The sequence below is a fragment of the Aythya marila genome (genome assembly GCF_965140915.1).
Source record: "Aythya marila genome assembly, chromosome: 1".
Taxonomy (NCBI): domain Eukaryota; kingdom Metazoa; phylum Chordata; class Aves; order Anseriformes; family Anatidae; genus Aythya; species Aythya marila.
In genome coordinates, this window is record NC_139042.1 from 562686 (window position 1) to 579296 (window position 16611).

Below are 16611 nucleotides of genomic sequence, written 5' to 3' on the forward strand. Positions count from 1 at the left end.
AGTCCAGGCAGCACCCAGGGACAGCGGTGCCCCAAAGTGCCCAAAGCGCTGCTGAAGTTTATACACATAACGCAACCCCCAAAGTCAGCGTTTCCTCTGCCAACGTTCTCTGGGTGCCTTGTAAGCCAGCAGCCACCAGCAGCTGTCTAACACGGCGTGATAACATCTTGCAGTTAGCATTTATGGCACCTTCCTTCCCCGCACAGAAGCGGTGGGGCCTCCTCCCCCCGAGAGGTGCACCCACGCACAGGGACAGTGCCGAGCAGCGCGGCCTCCGCCTGTGTGAGCGGGACAGGGGGAGCTGAGGCGAACGCAGCACCGCATGGGGGGCCTCAGGTGTTGCAGGATAGGATAGGATAGGATAGGATAGGATAGGATAGGATAGGATAGGATAGGATAGGATAGGATAGGATAGGATAGCTCACTTGGACCTTCAGAAACCATCTAGTCCAACTGCCTGACCAAGCATATTACTGAGGGCATTGTCCAAATATCTCTTGAGCACTGACTGGCATGGGGCATCAGCCACCTTGCTAGGAAGCCTGTTCCAGTTTTTGACCAACCTCATGGTAAACAATTTTTTCCTAATGTCCAGTCTGAGCCTCCCCTGGCCCCAGTTTATGCCACTCTGTGTTCTGCCATCGGTTATGAGGGAGAAGAGACCAGCACCTCCCTCTGTGCTTCCCCCCTCAGGAAATTGTAGAGTGATGAGGTCGCCTCTCAGCATTCTTTTCTCCAAAGAAACGCTAAATACAGCAGGAGAATCACCTATTTTGACTGTTTGCCTAGCTGTGTTTAATGCAACCCAAAATGCAGTTTGCCCTCTTGGCTGCCAGGGCACGCTGCTGTTCACGCTGAGCCTGCTGTCAACCAGCACCCGCAGAGCTCCTTCTGCTGAGCTGCTCTCTGCCCATCCATCTCCCAGTCTGTGCCTGTGTCCAGCATTGCTCTGTCCCGGATGCAGAACCCAGCATTTTCCTTCACTGAACTTCATGCCACTGCTGATTGTTCAATGCTGCAATTTATCCAGATCCCTCTGCAAGGCCCCTCGTCCCTCCAGGAAGCCAGCAGCACCTCCCAGTTTAATGTCACCAAACTTGCTGAGGATGCATCCACTCCTGTATCCTGCTCACTGATAAAAACCTTGGCCCTAGGACTGAGCCCTGGGGCCCTTGCTGGTAGCCATCCACCAGCCAGATGTAGCCCCGTTTACTATTAAGTGACACTGAACACATGAGGGTGTTGGTTCCACCACAGCTCAGAGCAAGAACGGTAATTACTGATCAGCATCAAGGTTGGCTCCGACGATGCCCAGGGCACCATCCGGCCCCACGCAGCCTGAGAGCTCCACGCACAAACACTGCGCTGAGGCTGGCAGCCCAAAAAGCTCTCATTTCAGAGAGGTGATGCAGGGAACATTTGGAACTGGTCAGGAAATGGGAATAAATTTGGGGTTGCTTCTCTACTTGATTGGAAAAAGGCCTGCAGAAGGAAAAAAATTGCATCTTGGATCATTTGAAGCCTGTGCTGTGTTCACGGATCTTTGCCCTCAAGTGCTTCTACTTTGAGTTTTACTCACTCTTTTTTGGTAAAACAATAGTAGGTGGGGCAGTTGCTTCACTTTATGAGGATGTGATTGTACGTCACGGGTTAAACTGCTGCAGAGGAAAACCAGCCTGCTCCCCGCCAGCATGGCTGTGGCAAGATCAGAACAAGCACAATAAACCCAGTGCCCGAGAGGTGAGTTTTGGAAGGAAATGTAGCAACGAAAAACAAACTTCCTGAGGCTGCACAACACCTTACCTCCACCCAGCTCGGAGACAGCTGTGGCTGGAGCGGCGCCTCTGTGCTAACGGGTTCCTGCTCCAGGCTCCCACAGCAAGAGTTCCTCCGTCTGAGCGGGCTGCCGCAGGCTGGCCGAGACACGGGCACCTCGGCCACACGACTGAATTGAGCCCTTCCCGGCTGGGAAACCAGCATGGAGCTGGGGCAGGACGCAGAACTGAACCGGGTTTGTCTCAGCACCTGGAAGTCGCGTCGTGTGAAGCCCCAGAGCAGAGGATCTGATCCTGCTGCACCCTCCTGCCCACCCACACGCCTGTGTCTGACCCAGCACCTGGCAGTAGGGGCCTGGCTGTGGGTCCCCCTCTCTGGCGTGCTCTGCAGGCCCCAGGTACAACACAGAGATGTGGAGATCTGCACCCTGCCTCACCCAGAGCTGTGTGCTGTCCTGATGCTGGCCCATCTCCATACCAAGGGGTCCAAAAGGCTCCTGTCAGCAGGGAGCAGAGTTCAGGCCTCTCTCCTCACAGAGCCGTGACCATCCTGATGGTGACACTGCTGGCTGCTCGCTCAGCGCAGCCGGGCAGGTCTCCAGTCCCAATTTCTTCCCGAGGAGGGGATTTGTGCTGGCTCTCCCTGCTCCTCCTGGTGAAGCTCTGCTTTCCCCCGTCCTGCTGCCTTGCTCTGTGCGCTCGCAGGTCGCCTGCCGGGCATATCCTGAAGCTCCTCATAGCACAGCAGTGCCAGGCTGCCCGGCTGGGTGCAGCCCTGCTGCAAGCAGGGAGCTGTCAGGCTCAAGGAATATTTCTGGCCAAAAAGCAGGGGAAACCGTGAGAGCGAGGTGGAGGCTTGAGTCACGGACTGAGCTGCAGAGAGCTGCCTGAGTCCTGCCAGGGACAAAAAGGCTGTGCTGCTGCGACTCCGGCTCTGAATGCCTCTGGGCTACAGCGTAAGTCGTGAGCATCCTACCCGTTTCGGGGGTGGTTCTTGTGGGATCTGGTCTGTAAGGAGAGAATACAGATGGCAGAGTCTAATCCCCCACTGCCTGGCTGTTTTGCATCACAACACTTTGTGCTAACTTTCCGACCCTGAGCACTGCTCCCTCGGTTGTCCTGGGGCGACGTTTTGCAAGGCAGTGTCATAAACAAGGCAGCCAAAATAGCCCAGGCTAAAAATAGCTGTTCATTCCCTTCTTTTGGATGGAATTTCAGTTAATTCCTTGACCCAGAGAAATCTGCAGCAATGAGAGAATGAGAGAGAGAGAGGGGCTGCCTTCCTGCAAGCTCCGGGGCTCGTCCTGCCCCGGCACCACCGCAGCGCCCTGGCAGATGGCACGAGAAGGAGGGACCATAGTGAGCACGCAGAATGACTCCTTCTTCCTTTGGTTTCCTCTCACCATGAGCTTCCTTTTTCTGCTCACTTGAGTTCAGTTGCACTCAACCCACAAAGACTTTATGCAGTCTTTCAGAGAGCCACCAGCCTGGTGTACAACTGGGCGGCTCGAGACCCGCTCTCATCCTGAAGAAAAAGGGGTTTGGGTTGAGAAGAGCTGACCCCGTATTTGAAGTCATCCTCCTCTCTCCCCTCCCTGCTGTGGTGGGGGAATTGCCCTGGTTCAAGGTTTTTTTCCTGCTTCTGAGGAACCTGCTGTGTTCAGGGGTTAGAAACAGCTGGCTCCAGATGTGGTGTCAGGGAAATGGCCAAAGACAGGCAGGGCCAGTGCCTCAGCTGTGAAAAATGTGTGTGATACTGAGAGACGGACAGGAGCTGGTGTGAAACAGGGACCAGGGATCTGACCCAGTGTCCCCTGGAAGATGCAGAGGACAGGAGGCAGAAATGCTGAGAAGAGCAGGAGATGACGCCGGGGCTGTGACGGGGAAGCTGCAGGAGCAGTACTGAGTCCTCCGTGGGTAGATCACAGCTTTGGCTCCAGCTCTCAGCAGCAGCCTGCCTCCCACCAGAAGAAACACGCCACTATTTCTGTGCCTCGTTCGGCCGGTTCTCCAGACATTAACCGGGAAAACGGGGTAACAGTAGTGGGTGTTTTGGGGGATGCAGCCACCACAGATAACCAGGAGAAGGAGTTAGAGCCATTCCTGAAACTGCTCCTTCCTTCTGCCGCGATGCTGTTCGGCTTGGAGGGGACAGCGGACCCCCCTGTGTCCCTCAGTGCCACCTCCCCTCCTCCTCATGCCTTCATTTCCACAGCATGGGGTTGGAGACAGGCACCATCGACCCCCTCCTCTGCATAGGGGTCGGGACCTTTGCAGTGCCATGGCCCCATGTGCCCCCGTGCCCCTCTTGTGCTGGATCGTGGGTGGAGAAGGCACCAGGGCGCTCCAGCAGCGTGGCTCAGACAGGGCTTGGGGGAGCCCAGCACAAAACCACGTCCCCACAGCCAGCCCAGCTGGCCCCCAGCTCCCCCTGAGCAGGGAGCGATGCCTCCCGTCCCCATGGCTGCACAAGGGAGTGGGGCAAGTCATTTGGGGAGGGGTTGTTGGGCCACGGCCACCCGATGTCCACCACAGCAGGTCCCATGGGTCTCACTGCATCAGGTCCCATCACAGCAGGTCCCATCACATCAGGACCCATGGGTCCCATCACAGCAGATCCCTTGGGTCCCATCACAGCAGGTCCCACGGGTCCCATCACAGCAGGTCCCATGGGTCCCATGGCAGCAGGTCCTGCCGTGTGCCGGGGCGGAGCCGTCCCTGTCTCAGGTGAGCTGTGCCACCCGGCCCTGCCTCCCGAGCAGGAAATGCCGGGCACCGGGCACCTCGACACGCCGGGGCTCGTGCCCCCCAGCTCACCACCGGAGCCCACGGTAGGACCGGGGCCCTGGGGATGTCCCTGACCTGCCCTGGTGCTGGGGCTAGGCCCCCAGCGAGGTGTGGAGGGAGCAGCGCTGGGGACGATCCCTTGGGGGCTCCGCAGCACGCTGCCCCTTAGACCCCACATCCTGGAGGCCACGGGGATGGCAAACCTTTGGGTCCCAGCGTGTCTGGGACCCCCGTGCAGCCCCACCATGGTCAGGCTGTGCCGGTGGAAGCCCCGCTGCCCTCCCTCCATCCCCATGGGCAGGCACCTCGCCTCGGCACAGCGGCTGGGGTTTCTCAGGGTGCTCACCGTGCCCAGAGCCTGGCGTCACCCTGGCGTCGCCCTGGGCTCAGGGCAGGTCTCCCACCCGCCTGGGGACGGTGCTGACCCCGAGCAGTGTGGGGCACGTCAGCGTTCGGGGAGATGGGGCTGGCGGCGGCCACGCTGCCTTGGCACCATCCTCAAGCCCCCGGCTCACACGGGGCAGCGCTGGGCAGGGCGAGCCCCCGTCCGTCCCCTCACCCTTCAGAGGTGCTGCACATTCGCCGCCTGCCTGGTTTGAAGCAGCAGGGAGGCAGGAGGGTGCCCTTTTTTTGTAGTGGCAGCCACTTTTCCATCGCCCGGGGCGAGGAGGAAGGAGGACAGCGGCGGTGGGGACCCCCAGGGGGTATCGGCAGCAGCAGGGCTGCGGGGCCGTGCCCAGGCTGTTGGAAACACGCTGGCAGTTCTGTGCTGTGCTTCCCGCTGGCCCTGGCGGGGCAGCCAGCTCTGATTCTGTGCCAGGCAGGAGGCAGAGCCCGCTCGGTGGCCCTGCCCCAGCGGCACAGCTCACCTGAGGTTTGCTTCGATCACGCACAGACAGGAGGCCCTGATACCTGCTGCCTTGTGGGCAGCTGCCCGGGGAGGCTCTGCCTGGTTTGTGGAGGACACGAGCTCACCCGGGTGCAGGCACCTGGAGGGAGCTGCGCTGTGCCAAGGACCCAAACAGCCCCAAAACGCCCGTGTTTTGGGGCACCCCGTGGCATTTCCCCACGGAGCAGCCCCAGCAGCACCGGCTGCTGCAGACACGTCCCCTCCCGGCCACGGGAGGACAACGGGACACAGGCACGGGCTGGGTGCTGGTGTCTGCAGCCTCTGGGGCCTGCAGAGCTCCCGTGCAGCTGGGTTTGCAGAGCGCTTTCCCATCCCGTTGATTGAGAAGGGACGGTGTGGGCCAAGGAAAAGGGTGCTGTGCACGACACGGCCCCTCCGAGGGGGTGTGCACAGCCCTGGGGTCTGCAGCGCTGACACCCCGCTGGCAGTAGCCGTGCTGAGACAGGGCTGGGTGCAGGACAGGGCATCTTCCTCACCTCATCCTCCTCACCTTCCTCTGCTCTGGGGGCAGCAGGGTTGAGGCGAGGGGAGGGCTCAGCTGGCTCCGTGCAACCCCTTTGCTGCTCGGGGGCTGGTAAAACAGCTCTCAGGGGGTCCTGCATGGATGTCTGGGCCCTGCAGGCTGCTGGTAACGTGGGCTGGGCTGGGATGTGCGTCCAGGGCTGGGATTTGGGATTTGGGAACCCCTCTGCTGCTGGCTCTGCTGCACCAGACCCCACCAGGGCTTTTGGACACCCCCAGCCCTGCTCCTGGCTGCTGCAGGCTGGGGGTACAGGGAGCTCTGTGCGGGACCCCCAACCCATGCCCCATGTGGGGGCACCACGGGCTCCTGTGGTGTGGGTCCTGGGGGACCCCAGAGCACATTTGGGAACCCGAATAAGAGCCTGGCCATGAGCCCTGCCGAGGAGCCTCACGGAGCCTGCAGCCCATGGCCAGCAGCCCCCGACACCTCGCTCCCCTCCACAGGTGAACATCTTCCACGAGCAGGGTCCGACCGCCGGCCAGCCCTGCCCAGAGCCCCCAGCCCCACCTGAGAGCCCCCCCCGGGAGACCTGGGCCGGGAGGTACGAGTTCCTGCTGTCCTGCCTGGGCTACTGCGTGGGGCTGGGCAACGTCTGGCGCTTCCCCTACCTCTGCTACCGCAACGGAGGAGGTGGGTGCAGCGAGGGGCCACGTCCCTGCACCGAGCACTGCCCGAATGGGTGCAGGGAATGTGGGTGCTGGAGGGGGGGGGACGGCGTGCCAGGGCCAGGGGCTGCGCTCCCCGTGGGGAGCACACGTGTGCCGGGGGGCTCCAGGCTCCTGGCACTGCTGCTTCCATCCCACTGCGAGGTGAAGGATGCTTTGTGGGTGCAAGATCCGTGCAGTCGCAGGCGGGCAGGTGGCCAAGCAGGGGGAATGACCTGTGGCAGGACAAAGGGCAGGCTCTGCACGCAGCCTGCCTGCTGTAACGCCCCAGCACGCGGGGCTGCCCCGAAAGAAACCTCCCCAAAGGCTGCTCACCAGCCCCTCGCTGCTTCTGCCCCTCTGAAATCCCCAGATCCTTCCTCCTGCACCCGGACCAGGGCCCCTCTCCCCGTGTCCTGGCACTGCCGTGTCTCTGGGCTCGCTGTGCTGCCTCCTGGCACCTCCACACTGACAGAGGCCCTGCACCCATCCTGCCCGGCCCCATAGCCTCTGCCCCCATCCCCAGCCACCCCCAACACGGGGGTGTCCCCAGCCAGCCCCCCCCCATCCATCCCTGCCCGCCCCGTGGTGCTGTGTGGGTCTGGGGCCGTGCCAGCAGCTGGTCGGGATGGGGCTCAGCAGGGCTGAGCTTTGCTCCTTGCTTCACGCCAGGAGGAATTTGGCCTTTGGGGCTGGGCTCAGGGTGCTGCCAGCAATGGGGCCGCTCGCTCTGCTCCGGGTGCAGGCGTGGGGCTCACTGCAGGCGGGAGCGTCTCACCCTTCCCCTCCTGTGGCCCCAAATGTCCCAGTGCAGGGGCCCTAAAGCCCCCCCAACCCCCCGGATGCCAGCCCAGGCTGCCCCCAGCCCCCCCAGCCCGATGCCCACAGTCCTGGGCACTGCTGCAGCACCCGGGGCCGCTTCTCCACCACCCACACACCTCAATCCCCCTGGCTCCTGGCTCAGGTCCCTGCTGTGGGGCTGACGAGGACAGCCTGTGGGACACAGCCAGCAGCCCCTGGGGGTTCCCTGCTCCCCTGTGCCCTGCCCAGACTCGTGTCCTTGCTGCGGGTGCGGGACCACACATCTGCCCTCTGGGGGGCTGCTGGACCCCGGCACAGCGCCCACCGTGCCCCTGACCCTCCACCCTTCTGCTCCTCCCAGGCGTCTTCCTCATCCCCTACTTCATCATGCTGTTCCTCACGGGAATGCCCCTCTTCCTGATGGAGCTGAGCCTGGGGCAGTACGGGGCCGCAGGGCCCATCACGGTCTGGAAGTGCTGCCCCATCCTGCGAGGTAGGGATGGGGCTGGGGGCTCCTCTCCCTGCGCCCCCCGCAGCCCCCGGGCAGGTCCCTGCTGAGGCAGCCCCTCTCACCCCTCTGCCCTGGCGCAGGCGTTGGCGTGGGGATGCTGCTCGTGTCCTCCCTGGTGTCCCTCTACTACAACGTCATCATCGCCTGGACCTTCTACTACCTGGGCTCGTCCTTCCAGAGCCCCCTGCCCTGGTCCTGCGATGCCCCCCGGAACGCGGAGCTCTGCCAGGTCGGTGTCCCCGGGCTGGGGCCGCGGGGCCAGACGCTGCAGGGGGTCCGGGGGGGGCTCCCTGGGGCCAAACTTTGCCTGCAGCAGGAGAGGAGGGGGCGGATGGTTGGGCTGGGGCTGAGCCAGGGCCAGGAGGGTGGTGGTGATGGTAACGGTGACGGTGACCTTGCTGTGTTGCAGAACGCATCGGGGAGCGCCACCCACGCCAGCGCCAGCGAGGCTTTCTGGAAGTAAGTCGGGGGGGACTGAAACTGGGATGGGGCTGAGCCCACGGGCAGCAGCCGGTGGTGCTGGAGGCTTTGTGAAAGGCAGAGGGGTGGGCGAGGACACTGAGGAGGAGGCGAGGGGGCCCTGCAGCAAGGGGACTCCCGGTGCTGGTGCCGCGCTCTGCATCCCGTCCCGCTGACCCGTGTCCCCGTGCCACAGCGAGCAGGTGCTGGGGGTGACGCACAGCTCCGGCCTCGGGGACCCCGGCCCCGTGCAGTGGCCCCTCGCCCTGTGCCTGCTGGCGGCCTGGGTCGTGGTGTTCCTCTGCATGCTGAAAGGCATCCGCAGCTCGGGCAAGGTGAGCAGCGCGCAGCCGGGGCTCGGGGGCGCCGCGGGGGCTTGGGGCTGCCCCGTGGGCAGAACGGGGCTGAGCGGTGCCGTGCCCCGTGCAGGTGGTTTACTTCACGGCCACCTTCCCCTACGTGGTCATCCTCATCCTCATCATCCGGGGGGCCACGCTGAACGGCTCCCTCGACGGCGTCCGCTTCTACCTCTCCTCCGACTGGAGCAAGCTGCAGAGCGCGCAGGTAACCCTGCGCCGGGGCTGGGGGGCCACAAACCCTGCGGTGGTCCCTGGGGTGGGGGCGGTGGGGCCGGGCTGGGGTCCCCTGCAGCCTCCCCGCCCTCGTGCCCCAGGTGTGGAGCGATGCGGCCTCGCAGATCTTCTACTCCCTGGGCATCGGCTTTGGGGGGCTGCTCTCCATGGCCTCCTACAACAAGTTTAACAACAACGTCATCCGGTGAGCGTGGGGCAGTGCTGGGGGACGTGGGCTGGTGGGGCACAGCCAAAGCTGGGAGGGAAAAGGGGGTCAATCGAGAGGTCCAGGCCATGGGAATGTGTGGACCTGCCCAGGTGCTCCTGGGTCCACCCCTGCCCCATGCACGTGGGGTTGTGATGCCCTCCCCGGCAGGGACACCTTGGTCATCGCCATCGGCAACTGCTGCACCAGCTTCTTCGCCGGCTTCGCCATCTTCTCGGTGCTGGGGCACATGGCCTTGAAGAAAGGCGTCCCCGTGGGCAGCGTCGCCGACTCAGGTATGGGTTTGGGGAGGGGAGGACACGTGTGTGCCATGCCAAGGGACATCCCAGTGCAGCTGAGCTCACCCAGCCTGGTCACCTGCTTGCTGGGCTTGGCCCTGCCACCACAGTTATCCTTCATGCTTCCCCTCGTCCCCCTCACCCAGGCCCTGGGCTGGCGTTTGTGGCTTACCCCGAGGCGCTCTCCCTGCTGCCTGGCTCCCCGTTCTGGTCCATCCTCTTCTTCCTGATGCTCTTCACGCTTGGAGTGGACACTATGGTGATTGTCACCCTGGGCAGCCCCACGTCCTGCCCCGTGCCTGGCCTTGGGGTGCCAGGTACACCCCGTCCTAGGCACGCAGACGGCACGATGTGCAGAGACCGGGAGCACGAGGCCAGGGCCGGGGTCGGGGTTATGGAGGCTCCTTGTGTGGGGCTGTTCCTGGGGCAGCCACGTCCCATGGGGGGAGGCTGATGGTGATGGTGACATTCCCCCACCGACGTTCCCCATCCCCCAGTTTGGGAACATCGAGGGCATCACCACAGCCATCCTGGACGAGTTCCCGGCCCTGCGTGAGTGGAGGAGGAAGGCGCTGTTCCTGGGCGCGCTCTGCATCTCCTTCTACCTGCTGGGGCTCCTCCTCATCACCCAGGTTCGTTGGGCCCAGGCACCCCCATCCTGCAGCACCCACCCCCTCGGGTGACACCAGGGTGGGGGTCGGGGATCGGCCTCCTCTCCCCTTGGGCCTCCGCACATGTCCCAGGGCAGGAGGACAGAGGCCAGCGAGTGCCCTGGCACGGGCGGCGGCTGTGGCCGCAGGTGCTGACCCCGTCCCTCCCCACCTCACAGGGAGGCATCTTCTGGTTCACCCTCATTGACACGTACAGCACCGGCTTTGGGCTGGTCATCATCACCCTCTTCATGTGCCTCGGCATCTCCTTCTGCTACGGTGAGCGGGGCCGGGGGCTCGCTGGAGCCGGCTGTGTGCGCGCTGGGTGCACCCTGTGCTGCGGGGTGGTCACGCCTGCGTCTCCTCCTTGTGCCTGCAGGCATCGACCAGTTCTGCCAGGACATCAGGGACATGATCTGCCGGTGCCCGCCCTGGTGCAGCCACATGCTGGGGTACTTCAAGCTGTGCTGGGTCTTCTTCACGCCCTGTCTGCTGCTGGTAAGCATCGGGCGCTCACCCAAGGCTGAAGGTTGAGGGGTGACGAGCTCCTCTCCCAGCCTCCTGGAGCGGGGTTACCCCAGTCCCAGTGTCCTGGGCCCTTGATGGCTGCTGGAGGTGGCTTGGGGTGGCCTTGGCCTGGCTCCCTGTGGTGCTGCGCCATCCCCTCACTCCTGCCCACGCTGCCCTTGCAGTTCACGCTCATCTACACCTTCCTGGAGATGTACGGCGTGCCCCTGCGCTACGGCTCCTACACGTACCCGGCCTGGGGCACGAGCCTGGGCATCTGCGTGGGCGTCCTCACCTGCCTGCAGGTCCCGCTCTGGGCCATCGTGGCCCTGTGCCGCGAGTCGGGGACGCTGAGCGACGTGAGTGTGCGGGAGGAGCAGGGGCAGGGGCACGGGGACGGGGACAGGGATGGGGTCACAGAGGGGCTGTCCTGGTGCTGGGGGTGGGAAGGGAGCGGGCGGCGGCAGACTGGAGGCGATGCTCTCCCGTCCCCAAGAGAGAAAAAGGGCTGAAGCCACGGAGCCTGGATGAAAGGTGGGGTCTGAGCCCCTCGGTGGCCGTGTCTGCGGCTGTCCCCTTCCCGCAGTGACACTGCCCTGTGCCCTGGGGGGTGCTCAGGGCAGCCCCTGCTCACCCTTGCCCACCTGCAGCGCATCCAGAAAGCCACCCAGCCCCTGAACTCCTGGAGGGCGGCCGGCGGCCGGGACGTGTCTGCGGAAGTCATCAACGTGCCGTTCACCATCACCCTGACCAGCAGCGACTTCTCCGCGCAGCCCGACAGCAACACCTAGGCTGATGCCAGTCCCGGTGCTGGGGACGCCCGGCCGGGGGCTGGCTGCTGGTGCACAAGGCTCCCCTCGCACCATCACACGGTCCCAGAGGACATTAACCACTGATCCCAGCACGTTTTAATTCTCCTTCCTGGAAATGCTCTACATGCTCCAAAAAGTGTTTCTAAAGGACTCTCCGTGAGCAGCACCGGCTGCCAGGCTGTGCTCCAGCCCTACCCACCTCTGGGTGGTTGTTGTGTCCATCAGAGGTTTGGGGGCTGCTGTGCACGTCCCTGGCCCTGACCCAGCGCTGTCCCGGGGGGCCAGGCTGGCGGCAGTGCCCCTGCCAGTGGCAGCCACCTTGGGCAGGGTCCCGAGCACAGGGGGCTGGCACGGCCAGGGGCAGCTCCCTGGGCACCATCCTGAGCTGGGGGCAGAGCTGGGGTGGTTTTGGAGCCTCAGGGGGCTGCGAGCACACAGATGTGTTTGCTTCTGCTGCAATAAACAGTTCTGCAGCCCACCACGATGTGCATGGCTGGATGGGCTGTGGGGACGAGCCCACGCACGCTGCTGCCTGCGGAGCTGCAGGGACCCATCCCGCAGGGCCTCATCCTGCTGCCGCCCCTCGGGGCGCAGTGCTGGGCTGCCGGGGGGTGCGGGGCGTGGGCGTCCCCCTGGCTTTGGCTGCGCACGCAGAGGGTACGAGCGGGGTGAGGTGTTGGCGAGGGCTGAGCAATGGCCAGGACGTGCCCGTCCTCTCCCTGCTCCTGCTGGGCTCCGCGGCAGTGCTGGCAGGACGAGGCCGTCCCTGCAGCAGCGTTACTGGGGCAGCACCAGTGGCTCCCACCATGGCCTGGAGGGAGAGGGCTCCGAGGGCACAGCACCGGGACCGCAGGGCCCAGGCACCGAGGGGACCCCCAGGGCTGCGGGCGGGTGAAGAACGCGGCAGGCGCCTGCTGGTAAAATATACTACATGCTTTATTGGATTTAAAAGTTTTATGAAATGACAAAAAAAAAAAAAAAAAAAAAAAAAATCAAGAGTTGGCAGACGCGTCAACAGTTGCCGCTCAGTGGATCTCCAACCCCTTCTCCAGAAAGCATCCGCAGGTCTCCGCCACCGCGAGCAGCGCCGCCGGCCCCGGCTCCAGCCCGCAGCCCCCGCGCCCCGGGGGGGCTCCGTGAGGCCTCCCCGGCCCTCCCGGGGGTCCGGCTCCGCTCCCCGGCCGGCTCCGGCCGAGGCGGCGACAACGCCGACGGCGGGGGCAGAGCAGCCCCCGTCCACCGCCCCCGCTGCCGGGACCCCGTCCCCGCTGCCGGGAGCAGCCGCGGGGAAGCGCAGGCACTTAGTCATTTAGAGGAATTTTTCACTTATCTCAAAGCAACAGTGTAATTGTCTAACTACCACCTACGAAACGAAAAACACCTCGATAGCCCTTCCTGTATTGTCAACATACACGAATATATTACTCTGGCATAAAGCAAGGCCCCGAGGGGCTGTTGGCATCCCGCCCTGCCTCCCTCCCTGCCCCTCCTGGACGTGCGCCTTCCCCTGCCGGCAGCGGCCGAGTCCCGGGTGGCCTCGGGGTAGCAGCTGCCTCCCAGGACGGTGCCGGCGGCCAGGGCCAGCGGCTCGGCGTGGACGGGGCGGTGGGAGCGGGACCTGGGCTTGGTGGAGCCCCGGCCGCGTCCGCTGGGGGAGGGCAGCGGGCAGGGGCTGGGGCTGGGGCTGGAGGGAGAGGATTTGGCCCCGGGACGGAGCAGGGCTCAGCCAAGGGCAGGGGCAGGGGCCTCCCCCTTAGCAGCTGTGCTGGGGAAGGTGCCTGGGGCAGGATGAGCCCTGCAGCCTCCCAGGGAGGACAGGGGAGCAGCCAAGCCCCGGGGCAGCACCCAGTGGTCAGAGCCCGGCCTCAGGGCAGGGAGGCTGCTGCCAGGTCCTGGTGAGCACCCTCCACCCACCCCAGCCTGCCCCAACCCAAGGGCAGAGCCCCGGGCACGCACCCAGCCCCACGGGCACGCACCCAGCCCCACACCCCCAGCCTGGAGGCTGCCCCCCAGCTTGGTCGTGCCCCGCACCCCCCCTCCAAGCTTGCCCTGGGGACGGGTGCCGTGGCTGTGTGTTTGCAGGCACCTTGCAGAGAGGTGGCAGCAGGGGCTGGCCCTGTCCTGATGCCCCTTGGGGATGCCCCGGGCCCTTCCCTGGTGCTCACACCCTGCTGAGTGCCAGCTGAGCTCTGGCCCTGGCCCTGCTCCCCCGGGCAGGGAAGCAAAGACAGGGGCAGGCGGGGGCTCCTCTGCCCCGGATCCAACCCCCACACCATGGATGGATGCTGCTGGTGCCACGCGCCCGGCGGGGGGAACGCTGCCCAGGGCAGAGCTGTGAGCACCCCGCGGGCGGCAGCTCCCTGGTGCGAGCGGGAGAAGCTTCAGCAGCGCGCTCCTGGCCGCACGAGTACCAGCAGGGGCAGGGCCCTCCCTCGCGAGGTATTGTACTTGCTCTCGCTTATCAAGAGCGCACAAAGAGGGCATTCCCCTTCCACCCTGGGGGCCAGGGTGCAAGAAAAGTGACTCATAAAGGGGAGGAGAACGGCTGCGGCGCCGGCCCCACCGCCGACACCTGCGGCACCCCCTGCCCGGGCTGCGGCACCCGGCGTGCGGCACGGCAAGGCTCCCGCCACCCCGGCCATCCAAACAGCCTGTGCAAAGGTTGGAAGAGGCAGAAGAAACAAAAACAAAACAAAAACACAAAATAATAATAAAAAATAAAAAAATAAAACCACATTGAAACCAAACCCAAATGCCGTGTGGCTGAGCGGAGGCAGGAGTAACTGGAAGCCATGCACAGCAAAGCTGGGGGCTGCGGGAACAGGGAGGGGGGAAAGGGCGGCTGCTGGCTTCGGGGGAGCGGTCGTCGTCTTGGTTTCTCAGAGATCAGGAAATAAATAAGTCGAGGTGGCTCCTCCCGCCGCGGGTGCTGACACGACTCGAAGGGAGGGCGCCCGTGGGGGCCGGGGGGGTGGCGCGGCGCTGCCCCCGGGCCCAGCGGGTCGCGTCCGTGCGGTTCCTCCTCCTCCTCCCTCCTCTCTCTACTTCTTGGGCTTCTTGAAGATCTTTAGGGGGAACTTCTTCTTGCTCTGGCCGAGGTCAACCTCGTCGCCCGTCAAGCTGCTGTCCTCGTCCCCCGGGCTCTTCTTGGCAGCCAGCTGCGGGATGCGGGTGCTCTTGGCGCTGTTGGGCCGGCAGTCAGAGATGGGGGAGGGGGTGTCGGGGTCGGTGGAGCTGGGGCTGTGCGACCGCGACGAATCCGAGTGGCTGTGCTTGCCGGCCGTCGGGTGGCTGATCTCCCCGAGGCTGGAGGACTTCTCCATGCCGTGGTTCACCGTCATCATCTTCTTCATCACCATGGGGCTCTCGGCCGGCCGCTCTGGCAGAGCCCCCGGCGCGGAGGCCTCGGCGTGCCGGCTGCCGCCGTTGGGGGTGGGCGCGCCGAGGGCAGGGTGCGCGGGGGCAGCCTCCTCCACGGACCTGGTCAGCAGGTTGGGGCGCGCCGCCAGCAGCTTGGGCGCAGCGCTGGGGACGCGCTGGTGGTCGCTCAGGTGCGGGATGCAGGACTCGGAGTCGCAGCGAGTTAAGTCTCTGGGGGTTGAAAGGCGGAGGAGGACAGCTCGTTAGCGCCGCTCGTTAGCGCCGCTCGCACCGTGGACCCCCCCGTCTGTCCCCCCCCACCCCCTCGCCCCCCCCCGGCCCACACGCACACAGATGCAGCAGCTGAGGGTGGGGGCTCGGCAGGGGAAGCCCCCAGCAGAGCGCAGCACGCAGCCAGCCCGCGGCCCCTGGGGATGCAGGAGCGGGGCTGGGGCCTGTCCTGCTCCCGCTGCCTCCTCCTGCTGGTTCTGCTCCTCCCCACCAGCACCGGGCGGCTGCTGGTGGGGGCACCCCGGGGACGGGGCCTCACCCAGCCCCACACCAACTGTCTGAGGCCCGTGGCACAGCCAGCCCTGCCACACTGCCAGCACCATGCGTAAATCCACGGCTCGGCTCCTGGTGGAGCCCGGAGGGACGGAGGCTCCAGCCCATGAGGCAGCAGCAAGTGCTCAGCCTGGATGTGCCAGCAACCATCGGCAGCGCCCTCTGCCCCCTTCCTCCCCTGTATCCCACAAAGCAGCCGGCTCACAGCGTTACACAGCTCATCCCAGCCCCCCGTGCCACACCAGGGCTGGATTTCATGGCAATTTCACCAGAGGCTTCTCCAGACCCTCAGCTTGCATCTGTGTGCGCTCCCCGGCCGGCCCCGATGGCTCAGGCCCGCAGCCCGGCCCCTGCTGCCCAGCGGTTTGTGCCCCCAGCCTGCTGCCTGCTCGTGGTCCTCAAAGGCAACGGGGCGCCGCTCTGCCACCCCCAGCACCTCCTTCCCCGAGCGGGGAACGGAGGCAGGAGGGACGGGAAGCTGCAGCCCCCACTGCCCCACAGCGCTGCTGTGCCCCGGCCCGACGGCCCTGTGGTCCCTCTGAGAGCTGCTGGCGTGCCCGTGCAGGATGGGTGCAGCCGGATGGAGCTGTGCTGCTGCCCCACTGCCTGCCCCACTGCCTGCCCCACGGCTGCCCTCACCCCTTGCAGTGCCACCAACGCCGCCTGCGGGGCACGCAGGGGCTGCGAGGGGTCGGTCAGAGCCACCTCTCGTCACCTGCACAGGCTGGGGGCAAGGAACACGGAGCGGAGAAGGGAGCGGAGAGGAGAAGAGCAGAGCAGAGGGCAGGGGAGAGGGTGAGGGAGGGGATGGGAAGGTGCTCGCCAGCTCGGGGCCGTGCTGCCCCTGAGAGCAGACAGCTCAGTGCGGCCGAGCCCCGAGATGTGGCCGTGCTGTGCCAAGCTCACCGCCCGGCCCAGGTGATGCTGTCAGGAGCAGCACCAGAGCTCAGAGGGAGAAAGGGGAAGGCAGGACGGGACGAGATGCCTCCACTACAGAGCCGGTGAAAAAGGAGAGCTCCAGGCAGCACCAGGACTGCACTGGTGGAAAAGGGGCTGCAGAAACAGAGCACAAGGGAGGTCACCTACACGGCTGTACCACTGTGAGGTGCTTGCAGAGGGAAGGGAGGAATATGTCCTTTGTCATAGCAGCAAGGGCATTTTGGAACAAACCTACCGAAAGAACTTGGGCTTTTGTTCCACAGCTCCACAGGAGTGCGTGGAGGAAAGGAAAA

The 16611-nt window shown here is 64.8% G+C and overlaps 2 protein-coding genes across 6 annotated transcripts in view; one reads left to right on the plus strand and one right to left on the minus strand.

Moving 5' to 3' along the window:
• Positions 1 to 4540: 4540 nt before the first annotated feature.
• On the plus strand, positions 4541 to 11471 carry LOC309874066 (sodium-dependent proline transporter-like; the record flags this gene model as incomplete). Its single annotated transcript, XM_082751985.1, has 15 exons — positions 4541 to 4606; positions 6439 to 6625; positions 7802 to 7933; positions 8032 to 8180; positions 8361 to 8410; positions 8607 to 8745; positions 8840 to 8974; positions 9084 to 9187; positions 9359 to 9483; positions 9633 to 9745; positions 9984 to 10118; positions 10316 to 10415; positions 10516 to 10634; positions 10829 to 11002; positions 11294 to 11471. The coding sequence occupies 15 exons, from the start codon at positions 4541 to 4543 to the stop codon at positions 11432 to 11434; spliced, it is 1869 nt and encodes a 622-aa protein (XP_082608111.1). The 3' UTR covers positions 11435 to 11471.
• A 909-nt stretch (positions 11472 to 12380) lies between these two features.
• The window catches only part of STIM1 (stromal interaction molecule 1), an 83778-nt gene continuing 79547 nt past the window's right edge, over positions 12381 to 16611 (minus strand). For 4 of the 5 annotated variants that reach the window (XM_082762600.1, XM_082762599.1, XM_082762601.1 and 1 more), the window contains one exon: positions 12381 to 15046. In XM_082762600.1, coding sequence (XP_082618726.1) covers positions 14497 to 15046 — 550 coding nt within the window. In that variant the 3' untranslated portion in view covers positions 12381 to 14496. The remainder of the gene's footprint in view (positions 15047 to 16611) is intronic. The other variant, XM_082762602.1, reaches the window with a different exon arrangement.